The 22,476-nt window shown below is 39.6% G+C and overlaps 1 protein-coding gene across 1 annotated transcript in view; it reads left to right on the forward strand.

Moving 5' to 3' along the window:
* The window catches only part of tshr (thyroid stimulating hormone receptor), a 97,919-nt gene that overhangs the window by 31,829 nt on the left and 43,614 nt on the right, over positions 1 to 22,476 (forward strand). The window contains exons 2-7 of the mRNA XM_059513273.1: positions 8,256 to 8,327; positions 13,723 to 13,797; positions 19,090 to 19,164; positions 19,916 to 19,990; positions 20,077 to 20,154; positions 20,558 to 20,626. Coding sequence (XP_059369256.1) covers positions 8,256 to 8,327; positions 13,723 to 13,797; positions 19,090 to 19,164; positions 19,916 to 19,990; positions 20,077 to 20,154; positions 20,558 to 20,626 — 444 coding nt within the window. The remainder of the gene's footprint in view (positions 1 to 8,255; positions 8,328 to 13,722; positions 13,798 to 19,089; positions 19,165 to 19,915; positions 19,991 to 20,076; positions 20,155 to 20,557; positions 20,627 to 22,476) is intronic.

Raw genomic sequence — 22,476 nt, forward strand, 5'->3', positions numbered from 1 at the left:
ATTGCATAAAAATAAGCTACAACAGCCGAAGCAAGCGTGAAGCTACTTCTGCTTGCAACACACTTCTAACCCCGTTTTATCTTTCAAAAGCCTCCACTAGCTGTGCAGGCTACACAGGCTCTTCAGGACATCACAACCCCACCCCCTTCCCATGGCCAACAGCTACAGCAGCTGAAGCAAACGTGAGGCTACCTCCATTGTAACACAAGCCCACATCTCTTCCGGTCCCTCAAGCTACTAATAACAATTCTGTTCAATGGCTTCCAGCTCCTGTAACAAACAAGCTGCCTCAACTAGCAGTGCAGGCTCCACAGGGCTACAGCAGTTGAAGCAAGCGTGAAGCTCATATCTCAGACTTTCCTCCAGTTACTTCTTACCGTCACTTTTTCAGCGGCCTCCAGCTCCCGTACCAGATGCTAGCATGAGCACTCTTCTGCTAGTGGCGCAGACCCATTCACAGCCATTTCCTTACCCCACCCCAAACCCTCCCCTCCCCTACTCATGGACTGCAACAGTTCCACCATCCAACAATAGAGTGAAGCTGCCTCTGCTAATGGCGTAGGCCATGATGCCCACCATTCCCCCACTTTCTTTTGCTCCAAGCAGCGTAGGCCATGATGCCCACCATTCCCCCACTTTCTTTTTTCGATTTCTTTCTTCGTCTCTGCAAGCGATTCCGGCGGCTACCTTTCCTCCTCCCCTTGCATGCTTGTTCTTTCTTCCCTTTATCTTAACCACCCACTGTAGCCAGCACCATCAGGACACAGATTTTGTCAGAAGTTCAGACTATTGGATCCAGATGCGGAACCACTCCCAAACCCAGTCCCTACCTATTCATAGCTGATATTCCCGGAAGCCATCCACTGAAACCTCTCCTCGAAGCTTCCCTCAATTCTATCCTATCCATCTACCCTAGAACTCTCCAATATTATCTAACATCATGGATATATTTTAAAGAATTTCACTCTGCTTACAACCTACCGTTCCCAAGCTTTTCCTTGTTCGCCACCACCTCGTTCATCTCTCACCTTAACATCAACAAAAACCTACAAATAAGCTCCATTAAAAGTTATCTAAGCAGAATCCATTTTTCCCACAAACGGTTCTCCCTAACCTCAGATTCACAGACCTCCCTACTCATCAGAGGTAACTAAAGAGCCCTTCCCACCCGCCCAGACACCAGGCGACCCATAATCTTAAAAATATTGACTAAATGTATTTCCACCCTCCACGGAGGTTACCATTAATTTCACACCGCCCATACGATTGACTCCATCCTGGGAAAACTGGCTTTCTTCAGTTTTCCCAGATGCTCTAAGCTCTCTATCACATCGAGTTTCAACCCAAACATCCACCCCACTATTTCCAGTCTAGTGGTACTGGATGAAGAAATCAAGCAAAGTAAAAAAGACCAGTGCCCGGTTGCATGAAACTCCTTAAGCTAAGAAATCCCTTAGATATAAGGTTAAGGGTACCCTTAGTGAAACTTGGGTTGCAAGAAAAAACCCTAAGGGTTTCCTTAAGGAACTTAAGGCTGTTATTAAGTTTTTCCCCTTAATCATCTAAGTGTTCCCTTAAGCATTGCTACAAAGTCCTTAGTGACCATTTCACCTTAATAAATTTAAGGGACCAAAACAGCTCCCTTAAGTCAACTTAAACTCAAAATACGATGGCTGATTTAGTGTTAATTGAAGAGGAGGAAATACCAAGGCGTGTTTTTAATGATCGTAATAATCCCTTGGAGACAATGAATGGTTGATGAAAGGCTGAAAAGTATTATTATTATTAATCTTATAACCACTTACGAAAACAATAATTGCCTTTTCGTCCTCTGTCCAGTTTGGTTTACGTTTTTTTGTTTTCTGTTATGTTTGTACTATCCATAGCACAAATATATTAATACAAGTGTGATTTCAGCAAAGGTTTGGCTTTGTTGTCCGTTATGTTCCGTTTACTGTTAGAGGTAGTAACTATAGCAACCGCGGCGATCTTTGCCGTATGTTGACAGAAACTACTGTGAAACGCTTAGTATAAACACTTAGGTAAGGGTGACAGTTAAGAGGTTTCTTGCAACGCTCTTAATGAAATCCCTTACCTCAGGGATTTTTTCTCCCTAAGGGAAACCCTCACTTAAGGAGTTTCATTCAACCGGGCACTGACCAAGAAAAGCCATTTCATTTTCAACTTCCAGTCACCCATACTTGTTTGCTGGTCGTCAGAAGCTTTCAAGAGCTACATTCGATTGGATCACTCCCACATCAAGGAAGCCCACTGAACTCTCATTGGCTGACCCCTTTAATATCTGTACCTCCCCGTTCACTCAAACTTCTGACCCACCATAGCTAACCCCTTTTAACATCACCTAATGCACCTATAACGGCCCATCCCCACTCCAGCCATCCCAGCAGCAGGAGCTTTTCCATATTTCCCACACTGCCTCGGCAGTTCCCGCTCCCGCAGGAGACTTACCTAATTTCCACAGTGCTTGCTCTCGCAGGAGCTTTTCCATATTTCCCCACTCCCACAGGAGCCTTTACCCTTTTTTCCCACTGCCGCAGCAGTGCCCACTCCCACAGGAGCCTTTTACCTATTTTCTCCACTGCCTCAGCAGTGCCTTTTCGGTATAAATCCTTACTGGCTCAGCGGCATCCCCACTGCTGAAGCAGTTCCCACTAGTGCAGGAATCTTACCTAATTCCCGCACTACTGCAGCAGTCACAGCTCGCGCAGGAGCTTTTCCATATTTCCCCACTGCCACAACAGTGCCCACTCTCACAGGAGCTTTTCCATATTTTCCAATTGCCTCAGCAGTGCCTGAACCCGCAGGACCCTCTTTACATATTTCACCACTGCCACAGCAGTTCCTGCTTCCGCATTTGTCTGTATTTTACAATGTTGCAGGGGTGAGTAGCCTTTTCTATATTTCCCCACTGCTGTAGCAGTTCCTGATCCTGCAGGAGCCTTTTCAGTATTTCCCCATAGCTGCAGGAGTGCCCGCTCCCTCAGGATCTTTTCCATATTTCCCCACTGCCGCATCAATTCCCATTCCCACAGAAGCCTTACCTAATTCCCACGCTGCCGCAACAGTTCCTGCTCCTGCAGGAGCCTTTGTCTGTATTTTACACTGCTGCAGCAGTGCTGGCTTGCGCAAAAGCCATTTAGAGTCTTGGTGCTGGCAGTTGTTGTAGGTGGGGGGGAGTGAATGAACAATGCTCTCTTCCACCCTCAATACCCATGGCTGAAGTGCCCTTGAGCGCTGAATCTATAGCTGCCCACTGCTCTGGGTGTGTGTTCACTTCTCACTGCTGTGTATGCACTTGGATGGGTTAAATGCAGAGCACCAATTCTGAGTATGGGTAACCATTCTTAGCAAATGTCACGACTTTCACTTTCAAAAACATATTGACTCTGGGATGATGGAACTAAAGTGCTAAAATGCTAACTCGTTTCCAGGTTTTTGCATACAAATTGACATCATAGTTCCACCACTCTATGTTTAGGACTTTATTGGATTTACTCATTTAACATATTTTGAGCAGGTATGCCTTATGACATTTTTTTCGAGGGGGACTATCTGAGCCACTCCCCGGGCACCGAAGCATTGGCTGCCCACTGCTCCGGGTGTGTGTTCATGTTGTGTGTGTTCACTACTGTGTGTCTGTGCACCTAAATGGATTAATTGCAGAGCACTTATTGTGAGTATGGGACACCAATAATCCCCATCCACTTGATTGGCTCTACGACTCTCTCTCCTCTCCACCTGTAGCTGGTGTGTGCACTGGAGCCATTGTCCTGTGGCTGCTGTGGCATCATACAGGTGGATGCTGAACACTGGTGGTGTTCGAGGAGAGACCCCACCCCCCAAAGTGCTTTGGGTGTACAGCAATACACAATAAAGCGCTATATAAATGCATCATCCATTCATTCATTCACCATACTTGGCCACACTTCACTTCACTTTAGTTTCTTCATGCCATTAGTGGTGCTCCCTCGGTAGCCTCCACTCCAGAGTCTTGTCACAACATGGCTATCACTCTAGAGTCCTCAGCCATCATGAACACCACAAAAGAGTCTTCAGCCATCAAAGAAGCCACTCCAGTGTTTATGGCTGTCATGAACATTACATTTGAAGCTAACAAGGATGTCCCTAGACACTGGAGACTGGCCTCCAGTTCGGCGGACACACTTCTGGTGTTGGTGCAAGTGGCTTGAATTTGTGTGGTCTCAGCCCTCTCAGTCTGTCTTGTAATGGCCAAGGAAGCATCTCTGAACCCTGTGTTTGTCCTATTAATGTCAAAGAAACCATCCCTGAACCCTTTGCCCATCCTGTCAAGGCCATGGAGCCTGACTCTGAGCACTTAGTCCTGTTGTGGCCAAGGAGGCAAAAAGTCTCCCTGTCATGTAACGACCACTGAAGCCATTCCCATACTCTCTGCTTGTCTTGTTATGGCCACAGAGTCTGTTACTAGCTTCCACCTTGGTTGTCTTCAGCTCTGCTGGCTCCACCCTGGTGATCTCTATCTCTGGCAGCCTCATGCACTTTGTCTGTATGCCGGCTCCTTGATTTGTCGATTCTGCTCCACCTTGGTTCCCTGCTCCGCTTTGGAGACCTCGTGCTCTACCAAAGGCCCTGTGGTCTGCATGCCACTTCAACCACACAGGCCTAGCCCGCCATCCCTCCCCCGATCCACCTCCACTCCACCTCCCTCCTGGACTTGAGCTTCTGTTGTTTGGAGTGTCTGTAAGCCTCTTCTTTGTGGGGGGCATGTCTGTTTATTGTTGTTTTGTAGGTTCCTGTCTCTCCTTGTCTTGGGTTTCTACAGAATGTTTCTATGGTTACAGTGATTTGAAACACCTGTACCTAATTGTCCCTGTCTTCCCTGTGAATTAGTGATGGGAAAATCAGGGCTGCATTTACCGAAACCTTCTTTATGCTACGTTGTTCGTAAGATATACCTTAAGTTATACCTCTGTAGGATAATCCTTGAACAGTCCATTTCAAGAACCCAACACCGCATTCCAAAGTTCAGAACGATTCCCCATCGAACCATTAGTGCACCATAAAACACAGTCATGGTGCCAAGATGGCTAAAGGGGATGTCACCCCCTCCTTTCCCTTCTGTGCCTGTCTAATCTCATACCAGCGACGCCAGGACAGCAGGAAAAGATTTCTCTTTGTTGCCCAAACTTAAAGGAGCATTTCACCTGTGGGAACATTGATCTTCATTGAAAGTGGGTCATATATGTAGTCGAAATCTATTAAAACTTTCGAATTTGGTGCCTTTTTGACCGAGTTATTACAGAAAGTAACTTTAGGGCTCATTTGTATGGAAAACCACAACTCCCACAATGCAACACATTTGCACAGCTCCACAAGCCACTCCCAATAATCCAGAACACCGCTGTTAGGCTGTTAGGCGATATTGTCTACAAGACATTGAGGACACAGTTAGCGATGTATGGTATTTACGTGCCACAGTAGTAAACAATGCCACAGTAAGCTTTTTGTGCATTAAAAAAGGTACTGCACAAACAGTTTACAGTTGACGTTACGTAACTTATTAACCGGGAATCATTTCGTGATAATAATGCTTGAAGAAATTGTATACATTTCACGAAATGAATAATAAATTAAATTGAAACACTTATTTTACAGTTAGACGTCCATTTGTCCCTGCAGGCTTCGGCTGGCGTTTCCAGTTTACCTTCGGAATTCTGAAATATGTCTCCAGGACGCCTCTGTCCATATGCGGGGCGAAACTAGGATGGTTCACAACGCAAACATCCTTGTCTTTGTCTGCCTCAGACATTTCTTCGAGGAGAAATTGGCATCTTTCAAATTCTTTCAGCAGACGGACTCGAGCTCTGTGTCCATAGGCGCACAACGAGAGCACAGGCACCATCAGTCCGCACCAGCTCGAGCACGCCCGGGCTCCTCGGACGCGACAGGCAGGTCTCCGGCCTCGGCTGCAGCCGCCGCCTCCTGTTCCTCCATCAGCCTCAGCTGCTCTGCGCTATATTGTGGCTCGTATAGATAGCCACGAACATCTGTTTCGAGCAACAGACTTTGAAAATCCTCTTCTTCCATATCATGAGTTGTTCCTCCAGCCATTCTCGTAAATCTGACTCCATAAGCGCTTGTTAGCTTAGCTACATAGCTTCCAAACAAGATGGCGGATTTTCATTTTCGTTTCTGTAAGTTTAGTCCCACCCACTGATCTGTAATAGGCCTGTAGGGTGAGTGGGTCCCACCCCCTGGAATAATAATAAGCTAGTGTCTGTAGTCTCTACACTTTTCAATGAATTTTGACTTCCTGCTTATTATGACGCAAAATGACGATTTTTACGTCATAATAAGCAGGAAGTAAAACAATTAAATCCTTATTTCTCCCATCTCAGGGAAAAACAAAGGAAAAATCCATGATCATTATAATATATGACTGGGTTTCTAACAATACAAAGCTAAATGCAAATGGGTGAAGTGATCCTTTAAGACCAAATGGCCAAAGAAACCCTGTGGTGACCCCAATGCATAAATCCCCAGCCTTATCATGAAAGGAAGTATTCTAAGGCATTCCTTTGGCCAAGGATCACCAAAAACCAATAGACTGAAATTTAACCCACTTGTGGTTTAATACAAACAACGGTCTCAAAATTGCTTCCAATAAGCTGAATTGATTACAAGTATTTACCTCACACATTTCTTAAGTATCATGTATGTTCTATATAACCTGTGGAATTATTTCTGTGTGTTTAACTTTCATTACAGCCTATTCGTAGGGTTTTCTACCTCAGTTATAGGAACTAATCACCAGAAGTTGCCTCATACATGTGTTTTCTCTGTATTATGCATGCTTTATATTACTTAAGTAATTTTGTGTGTTAAACACTTATCACGGCTAAATCCTTATTTACTTCCACCTCAACTACCGTACCGTAGGCCACGGGATAATATTTTGTCCAGAATTGATCAAATACCCTAACCTCAACTTATTGGTGGATGAATAGATGATAAAGTGTTAAATATTAATTCTAAATAATTTTCATACTAATTTGGTTCTTATTCACTGTAATTCAATCCCCTTTGAGTTATATTGATCTTAATTCCCTTATTAATCTTACACCTCTTAGTTAAGAGTACCTTCTGTAAGTCATTCATTTGGGTTAGTTTGGACCACTCTTAGCTATACCTTATTGCTGTTCACAGTTCACTCCGCTAGTGGCCACCACTGTGCAGAAAGCGTCTTCACATTTCAATTGATACAATTGTAATTCTGTGGCAAAAAAAAGATGTGCAGCACCAAATAAATGTTACAATTCTAAAGTGTTTTTATGCAAAGAATAAAACTGTCATTATACTGATGGTTGTTAGTTTTTCCATTATAATGTACAAAGGCAAATCACCTGGCAAAACATCATGCAGCAGATAATTAAGAGTCTATTTCAAGGGAATTAATATGATAGCGAGTTTGGTCAAACTATGGAAGTAAGACAGCAAATAGTTGTCCACGGAGCCAGTTAGTGTATGTTCACTATTTCTTAGTACTTCTATTTCACAATACTGTAGTATCAGAATAGCTACCATGTCGAAAGTATTAATTTTGCCTTCCACAGGAGCAAATTCAGCAGCTTTTATATCTTGTTGGTTCATCTTTGTCGATACAAACTCAACGGAGCTACTACCTAAGCCCTGAAATTCAGCTGCTGGCGGCACTCTGTTTTTATATTGTGGGGAGTTTTTTGGAGGTGGTTAGGGATGGATACGGCTAAGACCTCAGTGTGGCAGTGCGTTCACTCAGTCACAAACTTCCTGCTCCATCACAACCACTATTACATAGCCTACATATGCCTTTTGCACATAGTGCACATAGTGATGGAGGCACATTAAGGCTTCCATTGGTGGTGTTCCGTGAGTAATTAGCCTTGTGGACGGGACAGTTATCCCCATTACCAACCCATTAGCACTCAACCAGGCCTTCATAATATATATATGAACATGATAATATAAATGACCCTTTCAAAAGCAAACAGAACCAAACAGCCAGTTAATGTAGCTAATTAATGCAGAATACTTTTGGCCGTAATATGTGCTAATATGTGTAAAATAAGCAATGATTGGCTAAATAAACTTTGTGATATTTAACATTGTATTGTCAATTATTTTCTTTGAAATTGCAACATTGTTTAATATATAAATGTAAAGTTGTAAGAATCATACAAATTTACATGTATTTGTAATGATTTTTTCAATTGTAGAAGTCTCTACGAGTCAAGTCTGATGTCAGTTCCCCAAGATGCCTTTGCAAATATGGTCAATATAACAAGAATGTAAGTACATTTTTAGAGACCAGAGCCATTTGTCACATACATTTATATAGCTATAGACTATATGTATGCATGTATGTATATACACACTGAATTCTTGATAAGGGAATTAAAAGGGTGTGAAAACACCCTTAAAGTGGTTGCAGAATTAATCAAACCTGATGGTACCTGGGCGTATTCACACCAGAAAAGTCTGCTAGTTCACTTGCTTTGGTCTGGACAAAATACAATGCTTTTTTGTTTAGTTTTTTTTTTTAATGGTTGGCTTTCACTTCGCCTTTTTTGCAAGTGAACCAGAAATTGTAAACAAAACCACACATGTGGTATGGTCATCCATTCAGAAATTCTCAAGCAGGGAAAAGCAGCAAGTGCAAAAAATGGCTAATCATGGAAATCCTTCGTAGAAAACTTTAAATGTCAACTTAACCATCAACAATTTAAACAGTCATCTTTGCTGAAAACTGACTCAGAAAACAAGTTAAGTCAAGTCACATTATTTAGGGCTATATAGCACTACAATGCAGATTGTGTCAAAGCAGCTTTACATTATAAAACAAATATTGTGTTAAAAGAGTGTGCTGTTCTCCTCTGGCCGGTTTAATTATAGGTTATTAAATTTTATGTTGTTTAATTCTAGGTTGTCTAAGTTTATTAATAAAATATTAATCATATTAATCATTTTCTTACTATTTCCCCCCGACACATTCATGGTAACTTTTTCTGGGGCTTTGCGGCAAGCTTCAGCATATTTAGCATGTTCAAGTCATGTTGCTGTGTGCAATGATCATGAAAACTCATCATTTGCATGTATTTTTAAGCATTGCGGTCTAAAAAGAAGTGGAACACAGTTTAAGATATTTTAGATTTAGTCCGAGAGCTCTCAGTCCCTCTATTGAAACTGTGTGTATGGTCTAATGTCCATGTCCAGAAAGGAAAAACATCATCAAAGTAGTCCATGTGACATCAGAGGGTCAGTTAGAATTTTGGTCCAAAAATAGTAAAAACTACGACTTTATTCAGCATTGTCTTCTCTTCCGTGTCAGAGAGGGTAAAGGGCTGCTTGTCTCCAAAAATTTGATTGATGAGGGTCATAAAAGCCATCTGTTCTGGACACCTGTTTGTACACCCCCCTCCCCTTCCTGTACAGCCCAGTGACCTAAATATGAACTTATGAACCTAAGAAGGAATTTCGGTTATAAACACATACGAAATGGTCCTACTTGGAAAAGTGTAAAAACGTTACAAATGAAATAAAAATAAAACTAGGTTGCTGGTTATTTATCTAAAACAACTAAACAAGTCAAAAAACTATCAGACACGTTTCGTTAAGCAACACGTGAAAAAGATGTGAGAGCTTGTAGCATTGCAGTTTAAAAAGGTGTAAAAACGTTGCTAAAGTTGTTACAAATTAAATAAAAAGAAAACTAGTTTACTGGATATTTATGTAAAACGACTAAACAAGTCAAAAACTATCAGAAAAAGGTTATAAACAGACGAGACGGAAACAATGTCATGGTCGTTTTTTTTCCGTTCATGGGAGTGTAAAAACGGTGTTAAAGTTGTTAAAAATTAAATAAAAATAAAACTAGATTACTGGTTATTTATCTAAAACAACTAAACAAGTCAAAAACTAACAGATATATTTCGTTAAGCAACACGTGAAAAAGATGTGAGAGCTTGTAGTATTACAATTTAAAAAGCTGTTTTGTTACCAGTTAGAAAACTAGGTAACAGAGTTTTGGCATTTGTACCTTACCTCATACTAAAAAAAAAAGAAGCGAATGTAAAGAAACGATACAAACCAGAAAAGTTGGCGTTTGTCACGTCGGGATGAAAAATTAAAACAAAAGAAAAAATATGGTAGGCATTTACGCGGATCTAAAATAAAATACATCAGACAAGATACTTGTCAAATCTATGCAGTACTTTACCACTAACTACAATTTTAAAAATCGAGACTGTTACTGACAGAGAGTTAAACAAAAGAAAAAAAGATCTCACAGCAAAGTGTTACCACGTCTCTGGTAACGTTAGATCGACTCAAACTAAAAAAAGAAGCTAACGTAAAGCAATGTTACAAACCAAGAAAGTAGGCGTTTGTCACGTCGGGTGAAAAGTTAAAACAAAAGAAAAAAAAGGTAGGCATTTACGCTGATCTCAAAGAAAATACATCGGACCCCGTCTTTAAAACACCAGCACAAGATACTTGTCAAAACTATTCTGTACTTTACCACTAACTACAATTTTTAAAATCTAGACTGTTACTGAAAGAGAGTTAAACGAAAGAAAAAAAGATCTCACAGCAAAGGGAGATCCCACTCAAACCACTCTTTCTTCCTCTTTCACGCAAGGCTTTAGGTGCCTTTACCGCCACCTACAGGGCAGGAGTGTGGAGCATTGACGTTAATGAAAACTAACTCAAACATAAGAGATAAAAGAAATACAAAAATAAAATTAATGATAATAATAAACTTAGTAGTGATTCTTTAAATACTGTTTATCAACTCTTTGAGATACTTAATCTGTGAAACATTTCTATAGCCACATCTTTATTTAACAAAATCTAAAATGAGATCTGATTTATTTCTATATTAAATGCTTCTGTAAGTTGTAATCTTTCGTTGTCATATCTTTTACATTTTATTAAAATAGGTTCAACTGTTTCAGGAAGATCACATTTAACACAAAGTCCAGACACATGTTTTTCCTCTTATAAATAATGACTGATTAAGTGCAATGTGTCCAATTCTATGGCGAGATCTTCATTACCTTTATGTGTGGGTATCCATACAAAATAAATATTTGTTTTGCTTGTATTCTGAACAAACTCTGTAAAATGACTGACAAAATGTCTTGTCTAGTAGAAGCTTCACCACTCTTTAAACTTGATAGTACTGAAAATGATTCTGAACATATGACTACTTTAGGTATATTAATGTGTTCAACCCGCACTGAAGAGCCAAAAATATGACAATCATTTCTGTAGTATAAACAGACGGATGATTAGATGTTCTTTCTGGTATTCTATACCTAACCCTTGGAACATATATAGCTGCTGCTACTGTATGGACTGTTTCAGGATCTTTAGATACATCTATGTATATGAGTTACTTTAAAACTAGGTTAGCCTATATGCTCTTTATTTTTAATCTAAACAAAAGTCCTTGATGTTTTATTTTATTTTAATAAGCCACTCACACTTACTTTAGTAGCCTAAATCATTGAATATGTCTTTTATTTTGTTAATATTAACTTCTGGCACGAAATTCTACATTCATAAATGTATGTTTTTTCAAAATTCCACCATGTTTAGTGGCGTTTAAAGAGGAATTTGTGATGTATGTAACGTCAATGGGAGGTTGTTTTACGGAAGGCTTCGCAAATTCTGCTGGGAGATCTTTTTATTTTCTTTCATTTAACTCTCTGTCAGTAACAGTCTAGAATTAAAAAAATTGTAGTTAGTGGTAAAGTACAGCATAGTTTTGACAAGTATCTTGTGCTGGTGTTTTAAAGACGGGGTCCGATGTATTTTCGTTGAGATCAGAGTAAATGCCTACCTTTTTTTTCTTTTGTTTTAACTTTTCACCCGACGTGACAAATGCCTACTTTCTTGGTTTGTAACATTGCTTTACGTTAGCTTCTTTTTTTAGTTTGAGTCGATCTAACGTTACCAGAGACGTGGTAACACTTTGCTGTGAGATCTTTTTTTCTTTTGTTTAACTCTCTGTCAGTAACAGTCTCGATTTTTAAAATTGTAGTTAGTGGTAAAGTACTGCATAGATTTGACAAGTATCTTGTCTGATGTATTTTATTTTAGATCCGCGTAAATGCCTACCATATTTTTTCTTTTGTTTTAATTTTTCATCCCGACGTGACAAATGACATGACCATGACATTGTTTCCGTCTCGTCTGTTTATAACCTTTTTCTGATAGTTTTTGACTTTAGTCGTTTTACATAAATATCCAGTAAACTAGTTTTCTTTTTATTTAATTTGTAACAACTTTAGCAACATTTTTACATCTTCTATTTTTACATTTCTCACATCTTTTTCACGTGTTGCTTAACGAAACGTATCTGATAGATTTTTGACTTGTTTAGTTGTTTTAGATAAATAACCAGCAACCTATTTTTATTTTTATTTCATTTGTAACGTTTTTACACTTTTCCAAGTAGGACAAAAACGATCATTACATTGTTTCCATTTCGTATGTGTTTATAACCTTTTTCTTGAAATGTACTGTATACTTAAAACCTTAATAAAAACTCCCCTTATACTATTTTCACGATTTCACATTTTAATGTTTAAAAAAGCACATCGTTTTCGCAACAAACACACACACAAAAAAAAAACCCTTTTCCCCCTCCCTCACTGAAATTCCTTCTTAGGTTCATAAGTTCATATTTAGGTCACTGGGCTGTACAGGGAGGGGAGGGGGGTGTACAAACAGGTGTCCAGAACAGATGGCTTTTATGACCCTCATCAATTAAATTTTTGGAGACAAGCAGCCATTTACCCTGTCTCGTGTCTGTTGTGAGAGAGTTCAAAACAAAGCAGTTTGTGATATCCGGTTCGGGAACGAATCATTCGATGTTACCGGATCTTTTCGAACCAGTTGACCAAATCGAACTGAATTGTTTTAAACGGTTCGCATCTCCAATACGCATTAATCCACAAATGACTTAAGCTGTTAACTTTTTTAATGTGGCTGACCCTCCCTCTGAGTTCAAACAAACCAATATCCCAGAGTAATTCATTTACTCAAACAGTACACTGAACTGCTGTGTAGAGAGAACTGAAGATGAACACCGAGCCAAGCCAGATAATGAGCAAAATGTTGACTCGTTGCATGATGAGTATTCTGCATATATCCCTCTCCTTGCGATAGGAATTTGTCTTGTTGTTATGAGCTTCCAGTGCAGAAAATCCAAAAATAGTGCAGACATATAATTGAAGGGGTCAAGTGATGTGATTACATTTTTTCCTTTCTCTTTGGAGTGTTACCAGCTCTTGGTGCATGAATAAGTTCTGTAAAGTTGCAAAGACTAAATTCTCAAATCAAAGAGATATTCTTTATCAAAGTTAAGACGCTGCCATGCCCCCCTAAAATGGCTCATTCAGAAACGCACCCACATGTCTATGTGGAAATATTTGCGTAATGCCGCCCAAATGTTCACGCAAAGAAAGAAGGCGTGGTTTCAGTAACCACTATGCGCTATTTACAGATGAAGGTTTGATGGCTTATTTACAGATGTAGTACTGAGGTGAAATGCCATCACAAATACTGAAAGGAGTTTTTTTTCTCTCTGCTTAGGGGTGGCAACTTGAAATAACCCTGTATTTTTTTTTTTTTATAAAACTCTGGATTTTAACAGGATTTTCTCCATTCTCTCCATAGCTATCTGTCGGTGGATGTCTCTCTGAGCAGGTTAGAGAAGCATTCCTTCCACAACCTGAGAAAGCTTACTCATATGTAAGTTAAAGTATCCAAAATATATATATAAATTCCAGTTATCCAAAAAAATAAATAAATAAAATCAATCAATCAAATTAAATTAAAAGAACATTTTATTGATTTTAAAGTTTAGTCTTGTTTAAAATTATGTAATCCTTTGAAATAAGCAGACACCAAAAGTCACACAGAACAGAACAGAACAGAACATAAAACGTTATTTCAAGTAAATGAACCAACTGCATAACATGAAAACAATATCATTGATCATAAATACAATAGAGACAACCGATTGGTTCATTTAACAAATGAAACTATTAAACAAATAAACAGATTAAATAATGACTACAGATTAAATAAACATAATTTACATGCAAATGAAGTAAACGTGCATGTGGTAAAATCACATTTTACATAAAATACATACAAATTCTCAAGAGATTACATTTATGAAACAGCATTCTATATTTAACAGACACTCTTTTTTAACCCTGAAGCCAGAAATATATTTAAGTACATAAATGCAGCTGGATATATTTATTCTATATTCTCTAAAAAGTGTAAATACAACAGATTTCTTAAAGAAATTATATACTTAACTTTTAATGCACTGGGTAAAATAAAATAAAAAACACAGGAACTTGAATAATGTATACACATAACAAAGAAGAGAAAAAAAAACATTATTTACAATAAAGGTTTGGAACAAAACGTCTAGGTTACATACGTAACCCTTGTTCCCTGATGAAGACAATGGAGACATTATGTCAAGACTTGACATAGGGGGTTTACTTGAGAGCCCCAATCTGCTCTGACTTTAAGAGAAGATGCCAATGAAATTTGGCGAATGGATTTTGCATGCCTGAGCCACTTCCTGTGTAGTAACAGGTGCATCCACTCATTAGGTTTTACGCTGAGAAGCTGAGAAAGTCTCCCTGGCAACCAGCAATAGTTCGAGGTTGAGGCATGGGGACATAACATCTCTGTTCCCTCCATCAGGAAATGAGGGTTATGTACATAACCGAGACATTCCTTATCTGTCGGTCACTACAAAGTACGTTGTGATTCGACATAGGAGGTCCATGGAAAGTGCCACAACATGAACCCTGTCACAACCCTGTGGCATTGCAAAGGTCATAACCTTCCCAACACCTCAGCACACATTTTATTTATTTGCACCCACAGGGACCATAAAAGGTGAGTACATCGCTGCTGTAGATAGCCATGCCACTGCTCCTACCATAGAAAGATTTCTATCCTCATGAAAGGTGCTTCACGCCTTTCCTGTTTGTTGTTAACAGCTTCGCAGTAATGATGGATCATCTAGTTGAATGGATAGAGTTGTGTGTCATCAGCATAGCTATGGTAGGAGAAGCCATGTGCCTGTATGATGGGACCCAGTGATGTAGTGTATATGGAAAAGAGGAGGGGTCCAAGAACTGATCCCTGAGGAACCCCAGTGACCAGTTGTTGTGCTTTGGATACCTACCCAGGCCACCCTGAAAGACCTACTAGTGAGATAGGATTCAAACCAGTGAAGTGGAATCCCTGTGATGAAAAGTGATGAAAGGGCAGACAGGAGGATCTGATGATTGATAGTGTCAAAAGCAGCATATAGATCCTGCAGAATAAGAACTGATGATTTGAAATCAGCTTTTGCAATCCGCAGGGCTTTCGTGACTGACAGTAGCACAGTCTCAGTATAGCCACTCCTGAAACCTGACTGGTTAGCATCCAGTTTGTTGTTCTGTGAAAGAAACAATGATACAGCTGGTTGAAAACAACTTGTTCAAGGGTTTTCACTATGAATGGAAGGAGAGAGTAAGGTCTGTATAGGGAAGACCTGGGAAGTCGTGGCCTAATGGTTAGAGAGTCGGACTCCCAATCGAAAGGTTGTGAGTTCGAGTCCCGGGCCGGCAGGAATTGTGGGTGGGGGGAGTGCATTTACAGTTCTCTCTCCACCCTCAATACCATGACTGAGGTGCCCTTGAGCAAGGCATCGAACCCCCAACTGCTCCCCGGGCGCCGCAGCATAAATGGCTGCCCACTGCACACACCACTGGTGTGTGCTCACAGTGTGTGTGTGTGTTCACTGCTCTGTGTGTGTGCACTTTGGATGGGTTAAACGCAGAGCACAAATTCCGAGTATGGGTCACCATACTTGGCTGAATGTCACTTCACTTCACTTCATAAGAGACCTGCATGGAATGTATTTATCAGTCCGCTCCCACAAGATTTTGTCGCACTTCCACCCGCAAAAAAGCCTGCATTAAAAGTAATCTATATAGATTTTTTTACAGTACATTGAAGAAATTGACATGAAATGGTTCTGTAACATCTCCTAAGCTTCACAGCATCCCAGTATAAACACTCTCGATACAATATTTGTTATGTAGGTATTTGTTGATAGGCTAAGCATCAACATTCACAAACCACTGCTATTTTTAACAGAGAAAAACAAGCATGGACTGCTGTGTGCATGGTTTGGCATTGCAGAATGCGAGCAGTGCACTTCCTTTATTATCACTAAAAGCTGACATCTCAATTAATCACAATCTCACAAAACTCTGTTATAACACAAAACATATATGCACTATGAATCTTACACTGTGTCGACACTTCTTGTATTAAAATCATAGACTGTATGAAAAAGGTTAAAATTTGAGGATTCATAAGCACACAGTTTCAGCCCTGCGGTGAGTAGATTCTCCTCTGATTGGCCATTGCGTTCCAGAAATCAACAGCTGAGTCTGTGATTGGCTACATTGCGCAAACCTTTCAACAATGTTATAAATAGAAACTTTGCCTAGCTTGTGCATATGAATCATTTTAATGTTAATATTAGTTGTTCTTTTTGCTTTTGTGCAACAGATAAATAACAATTTATATGTTTTAGACACTTTATGTTTAGATAAATAATTTTTGTGGGAGTCTCGCTCATAATTTTATTCTCCCACACTCATCAAGAGTTGTCCTGCGCTGCAGGTCTCTAGTCTGTAGCTGTCTATAAGAGAAGTGTTTAATGTAGGTTTTTTGAGCAGTGAGGTTAACCAAGCCTGCTTGAATGCAGTGGGGAAGATCCGTGAGGTGAGATGTGTTGATAATGTGTGTGAGTGCTGGTTAAAGTGCAGGAAAGATTGCTTGGAGAAGGTGTGAGTGGATTGGGTCTAGATGGCATGTTGTAGAATGCTTGAGAAGAGAAGTTTTGATACTTATGCCTCAGTGAGGAGACACTAGGAAAGATGGGAGTTTTAGCAGTGGGGGTGGTTATTTTGAGGTCCTGTGTGTGTGAGGCTGGGAATTGACTACTGATTGTTCTAGTTTTGACTGTGAAGAATGTGGCGAATCATCAGCTGTTATAGAAGTGGTGGAGGGGGACAGAGGAGAGAATTTAATGTTTTGAAGAGATTAGGTGTGTCTGGAGCGCTGTTGAACTTGTTGTGGAAATGTGAAGCTTTGGCAGTATGGATTTCAGCAGAGAAAGCTGAAAGCAAAGACTGATACATACTCAGGTCTGGCAGATCTTTTGATTTGCACCATTTTCTCTCTGCTTCCCTGAGTTTGCTCCAATGCTCATGAAGAACATTGTATAACCAGGGGTTAGAAGTCAAGTCACCTTTATTCATATAGTGCTTTAAACAAAATACATTGCCTCAAAGCATCTGAACAACATTCATTAGGAAAACAGTGTGTCAATAACGCAAAATGACAGTTAAAGGCAGAGATGTCATCTCAGTTCAGTTTAAATAGTGCCAACGATATCCCTGTACTGCCATGCCCAACCCTCAAACACAAACCTTAGGAAAGGCCTGTGTTGAGAAAGAATTGAGACATGAATGTGAGCATCGTTTAGGTCCACAGCTGCAAACCAATCCTGGGGCTGGATGCATCTGATAATGAGCTTCTGCGTCAACATCTTGAATGGAAATTTGTGAAGGGCCTGATTCAAGACTTGCAGTCAGGGGGGCACCACAGTCCTCTGAGAGGCTCGACGCGCCAGACTCGATGGTGTCTCAGCATGAAGATAAGGTGCTCTCCAGGACGCAGGGGGACACTGTCACTGATGAGCAGGCCGGGTTGCGGCCCACAGTAGAGCAATGTCAGCTAGAGGATGTGCTGGATGGCCTCAGTCTGTTGGGAAAGGCCTCGACAGCATTGCAGAATAGGCCACCCTGTGAGATGGGAGTGTCAAGAAAGTAGACTTTCTCTCATCTCAGCAAGATGAGCCAAAGATTGTCCTCTTGGTCCACAAGTGTGGACATTGCTTTCCGGAGGGCGAAGTCAGTCGCCGTGTGCAGTTCCTGCATCAACCCCGGGTCAGAACTACTCTCATGCATTTGTTTGAGTGCCTTGGCTTGGCTGATCTGTAGGAAAGCCATGACATGCATGGCAGAATGGCCTCTTGGCCTGCAGCATAAGCTTTAGCGGTGAGAGACGCTGTCAGATTACAGACTTTGGATGGGAGATGAGTTTGATTCCTCCAAGTGGTGGTGTTTTGCAGGCACAGGTGCACTGCAACAGCTCTCTCCACCTGGGGTATGTCAACGTACCTCTTAGCTGCCCCACCATCGAGGGTAGTGAGGATGGAGGAGGCAGACGAGAAGTTTCTGGATGAAAAAGGGGCCGTCCACAACTTTGTCAGCTCCACATGCTCCTCCTGGAAGAAAGGCACGAGGTCCAATTCGGCGGTGGCAACAAGGGACACCGCTGTTAGTGCCATCACACCAGTGTCTCTCAGTCAAAACGAAAAGGCTTTGTGGAGAAGAAATCATTCACCCACTCGGCTCTGAAGCAAAAATCTAATGAGTGGATGCACCTGTCGCCTATTTATACCCTTATACATGGGGAGTGTGGCTCAGACATATAAAAATTCACTAGGCAGATTTCATTGGCATTTTCTCTTAAAGTCAGAGTGGATTGGGGCTCTCAAGTTACCCCCTATGTTTAAACGACATAACTTGCAGTGACCGACAGATAGGAAACCAGCAATGAATCCCTGATTAAATGCACCCATCATTTTACTGAGTTGTTCTGCCACTGTAGTTTCTTTTTAGAGGTTTTCTTATTGTAGTAGAAAATGTGCTTCCATTTAGCATGTCTGGCTAAGTAAACTGAACAAGAGAAATTGACATCAAAGAACTATTATTCCTATCATCTGCAAAAATAATGTGAGATGAATTCTGTTACATTAAGGCATAATTTCCAGTTAAGATATTTTAGGGTCCTATCTCTTTCATTCAAGTAATTCAAAAAGAACATTTTCAATTCATGTAATCTTTCTCTCTCTCTCTCTCTCTCTCTCTCTCATTTCAGAGAAATAAGAAACACAAGAAATTTGACATTCATCCATCCAGAGGCTTTTAGGAATCTCCCTAAATTACAGTATTTGTGAGCAAAACACTGTCTACATAATTTTGGTCTGCAAATTGCAAAAAGTTTTGTCATGTTTTCCTGTTTTAATTTTTATATTGAGGTTTATGCCTAAAACAACAAATAAATAAATAAATAAATACAAAAGCTGAACATTTACATGTAACTAGATCACAACTCGATATGAACAGCTGTATTCCAACAATGCAGGGCTGTTGATAAAGAAGAAAGCACAGTCAGTAAAGTAATAACTTCTGCTAATAATCGATTAGAGATCATAAATAATGTTAGATTGTTATATTTAATTAACATGAAAGTACAAAATGCTTTTTATTGTTTAATCTTGTTAACCTGTCCTGTAGCATGTAATTGACAGACTTGACTCCCATTAGCAATACATGAGGTTCATTCATTCTGCAGCTTTCTCCAAAATGTTGTCTCTCTGAGATGTTGATGTAACAAACATGGCATCTAAGGATTACTTCTTTTTCTTCTTCTTTTTTTTTAAATGCATTTCTGCACATGCACTCTTAAAAACTGCAATATACATATTATATATAATGTACTACATGTTTGATTATTTTGTCCGAGAGCATGGTCTTGATAAGTAAAGCTATAACCAGGTAGTCAGCCCAGCAATAACATTAGAGCACTCAGTAGTAGGAACATTTATTTGCAACCAAAAGTGCAGTTACCTTAATAAAATCAATGTCACTATGGACAGTGCATAAGAACTTGAAATAATAACCATCAGGTGTTGGATTTTCAGAGGCTTATTCAACACAGGCCTCTCCATCTTCCCTGTCCTGAACAATATCCAGGCTGATGACTCATACTTCCTACTGTGAGGAGTGTTCTATATTGCAGCAGATTTCATAGATCAATGTATTTAAAGCCATTATTTTAATCTATTTTCTGCTCTTCCTGCAGAGAACTAAGCGATAATCCCTATATTACTCAAATTCCAGCTAACGCTTTTCTTGGCATTACCAATGATCTGCTGTCAGTGTAAGTCTTGTCAAATTCCCTCATATTCACATTTTTGTCATACTAACAGAGACAAATTAGTTTTGAGCTGTCGTTCATCCATTTCCTCCATGATTGACTGATTTTTATTTTTATTTTTTGAGTGCATAACTATCACTACTTAAAGTTATATTGGAAGATTTTAGTTCCATTTTATTTCAATTGATTGGATTAAAATAAATCCTTTTAGCACAGACTATTTTAATTCTGTTCTAGTTCCTGGTCATTTGCAGTATACGATTGACTCAAGCATCTCTATCTCCTGAAGAGGCTATTTTTACATCCACTTTATATTGTGAATATATTCTGACCAAGAAGTAGGCACTGTTATTGGCAAAATTTTTACACAAAGAAATGACTATTTGTTTTGCTTTTTATTCAACAGGAGGCTGTACAGCAATGGCTTTACGAAAGTCCAACATCATGCTTTCAATGGCACAAAGCTGGACACAGTGTTAAGTTCTTTATAAAAACCTGTATAACACAAACTAAAACAATTGCACAAATGTATCTAAAAGCATATATAAACAAGTTTGATGCAACACATTTATGGAGCATTGATCATTAACAGAATACCCAAGCATGGATAAGTGCAATCAAAAAAATAAAATAAATAAAAAATAATTACATATTTATATATATATATATATGATAGCTCACACAAAGCTATCATAAAGTAAAGTTTATTATAAAACTTGTATAACAAAAATTCAAACAATTGCACATATATATATTAGGGGTGTAACGGTACGTGTATTCGTACCGGACCGTTTCAGTACAGGGCTTTCGGTACGGTGCACGTGTGTACCGAATGACCGAATGCAATATTTTGTTTGTGGAACATATACATTTTCGTGTTTCCAAACGAACATATTAAGTGGCGGAAGTCTTCGCGTTCAGCGCAAATCCCGCCCTGCACCTGATTCTAAAGGCCGGTGACACACTAGCCTCTTTCACACAGTAATACCAGTAAATTGCCGCAAAATTACCGGAACGACTTTACCGGTAAATTCAAAAATGCGCTGTTCACACAGTCACTATGGACAGTGAGACATTCCATCTTTTTTCCGGAAAAGCACCATTCACACATCCATTCCAAAATACCGGTAAAAAATACCGGTAAATTCTGTGACGTCATTAATCTCTAAACAGCTGCGCTTGTATTTTTAAACATGGAGGGTAATACGTGTTCAGTATTTCTGTTGATGGTTTAATTTTTTGTTTCAAACTTTAGTATTCATGCAACTGCTTTTGTTACAGAGACATCGTAATAGACGACTGGTTTGAATAATTATACTCACCATTAATAAAACACCCGATGCTGTCGGGAGCTGACCAATTTAGTGAAAATCGGCTTGAAAGGATTAACAGCACAATGAAGTTGCGATTGTAAATTGCAGCCTGTAAGACGCGCGACATTGAAGAAAAGGTGAGTTCACAAATGTAGCCTATGCTGATCCAAATTCATATCAAAAAAGTCTGTCAGCGCAGATAAACAGTTCTGCGTTCAAATTGAGTTCAAAAGATGTCCCAAAGCACCGGAAAAATTACCATGAATGTGACAGAGGGAAATAGTAAAAATATATTTGAATTATTTACTAATAAACTAGTGTTTTCTGAGTCTGTGTCCCAAGGATGAAGTTGCCTGACTCGTCATCTCCTCATTAGACGCGCCTCCTAAACGAATTATGATTGTATTGAGATTTTTTGTTGTTTGTTTTTATTATTTCGTTAAGTAGTAATTTAAAGCTTTCTATAGATATATTTATCATGTCTGTGAGGCATGTATTCGCTGAGTTTCGGTTTATTTTTGTAAGCTCTCCTGTTCAAGACGAGACGGCAGAAAGCATCTTGCACTCTCCGCACAAAATATTCGATATAGCGCACATGTATCTGGGTTTAACGGTAAAACATCGTTACATGCTTGAACTGTTTTATATCTTTAGATTTTATTTTAGACAATTCGTGATGATTTGAGAAGGCTAAACTGATTAAACATAGGCTATGATCAACTCTCCCTCTCTGTGCTGGTCGCTTGTTACTTTAAAAACAAAACTTATAGGCCTGTTTAACGATCAAAAACTGCTCCAAACATAAAAAACTGAACTATTTTAATAGCTGAAACAGTAGTATAAGCTGTTTTGGGAGAACTGGGGAAAAAGACGGGCTGAAGTGAGTTGCGGGGCAAAACGAAAGTTGATGCCGAATGTCCAGCACTCTTCTTCACTGCTCCGACTTCTCGTTTGTACCCTATGTGTTTTTCCCTATGTAAAAACTAAAATAAGTTAAAAAACTTAAAGCGAT

Source organism: Carassius carassius, chromosome 27 (genome assembly GCF_963082965.1).
Source record: "Carassius carassius chromosome 27, fCarCar2.1, whole genome shotgun sequence".
Lineage (NCBI taxonomy): Eukaryota > Metazoa > Chordata > Actinopteri > Cypriniformes > Cyprinidae > Carassius > Carassius carassius.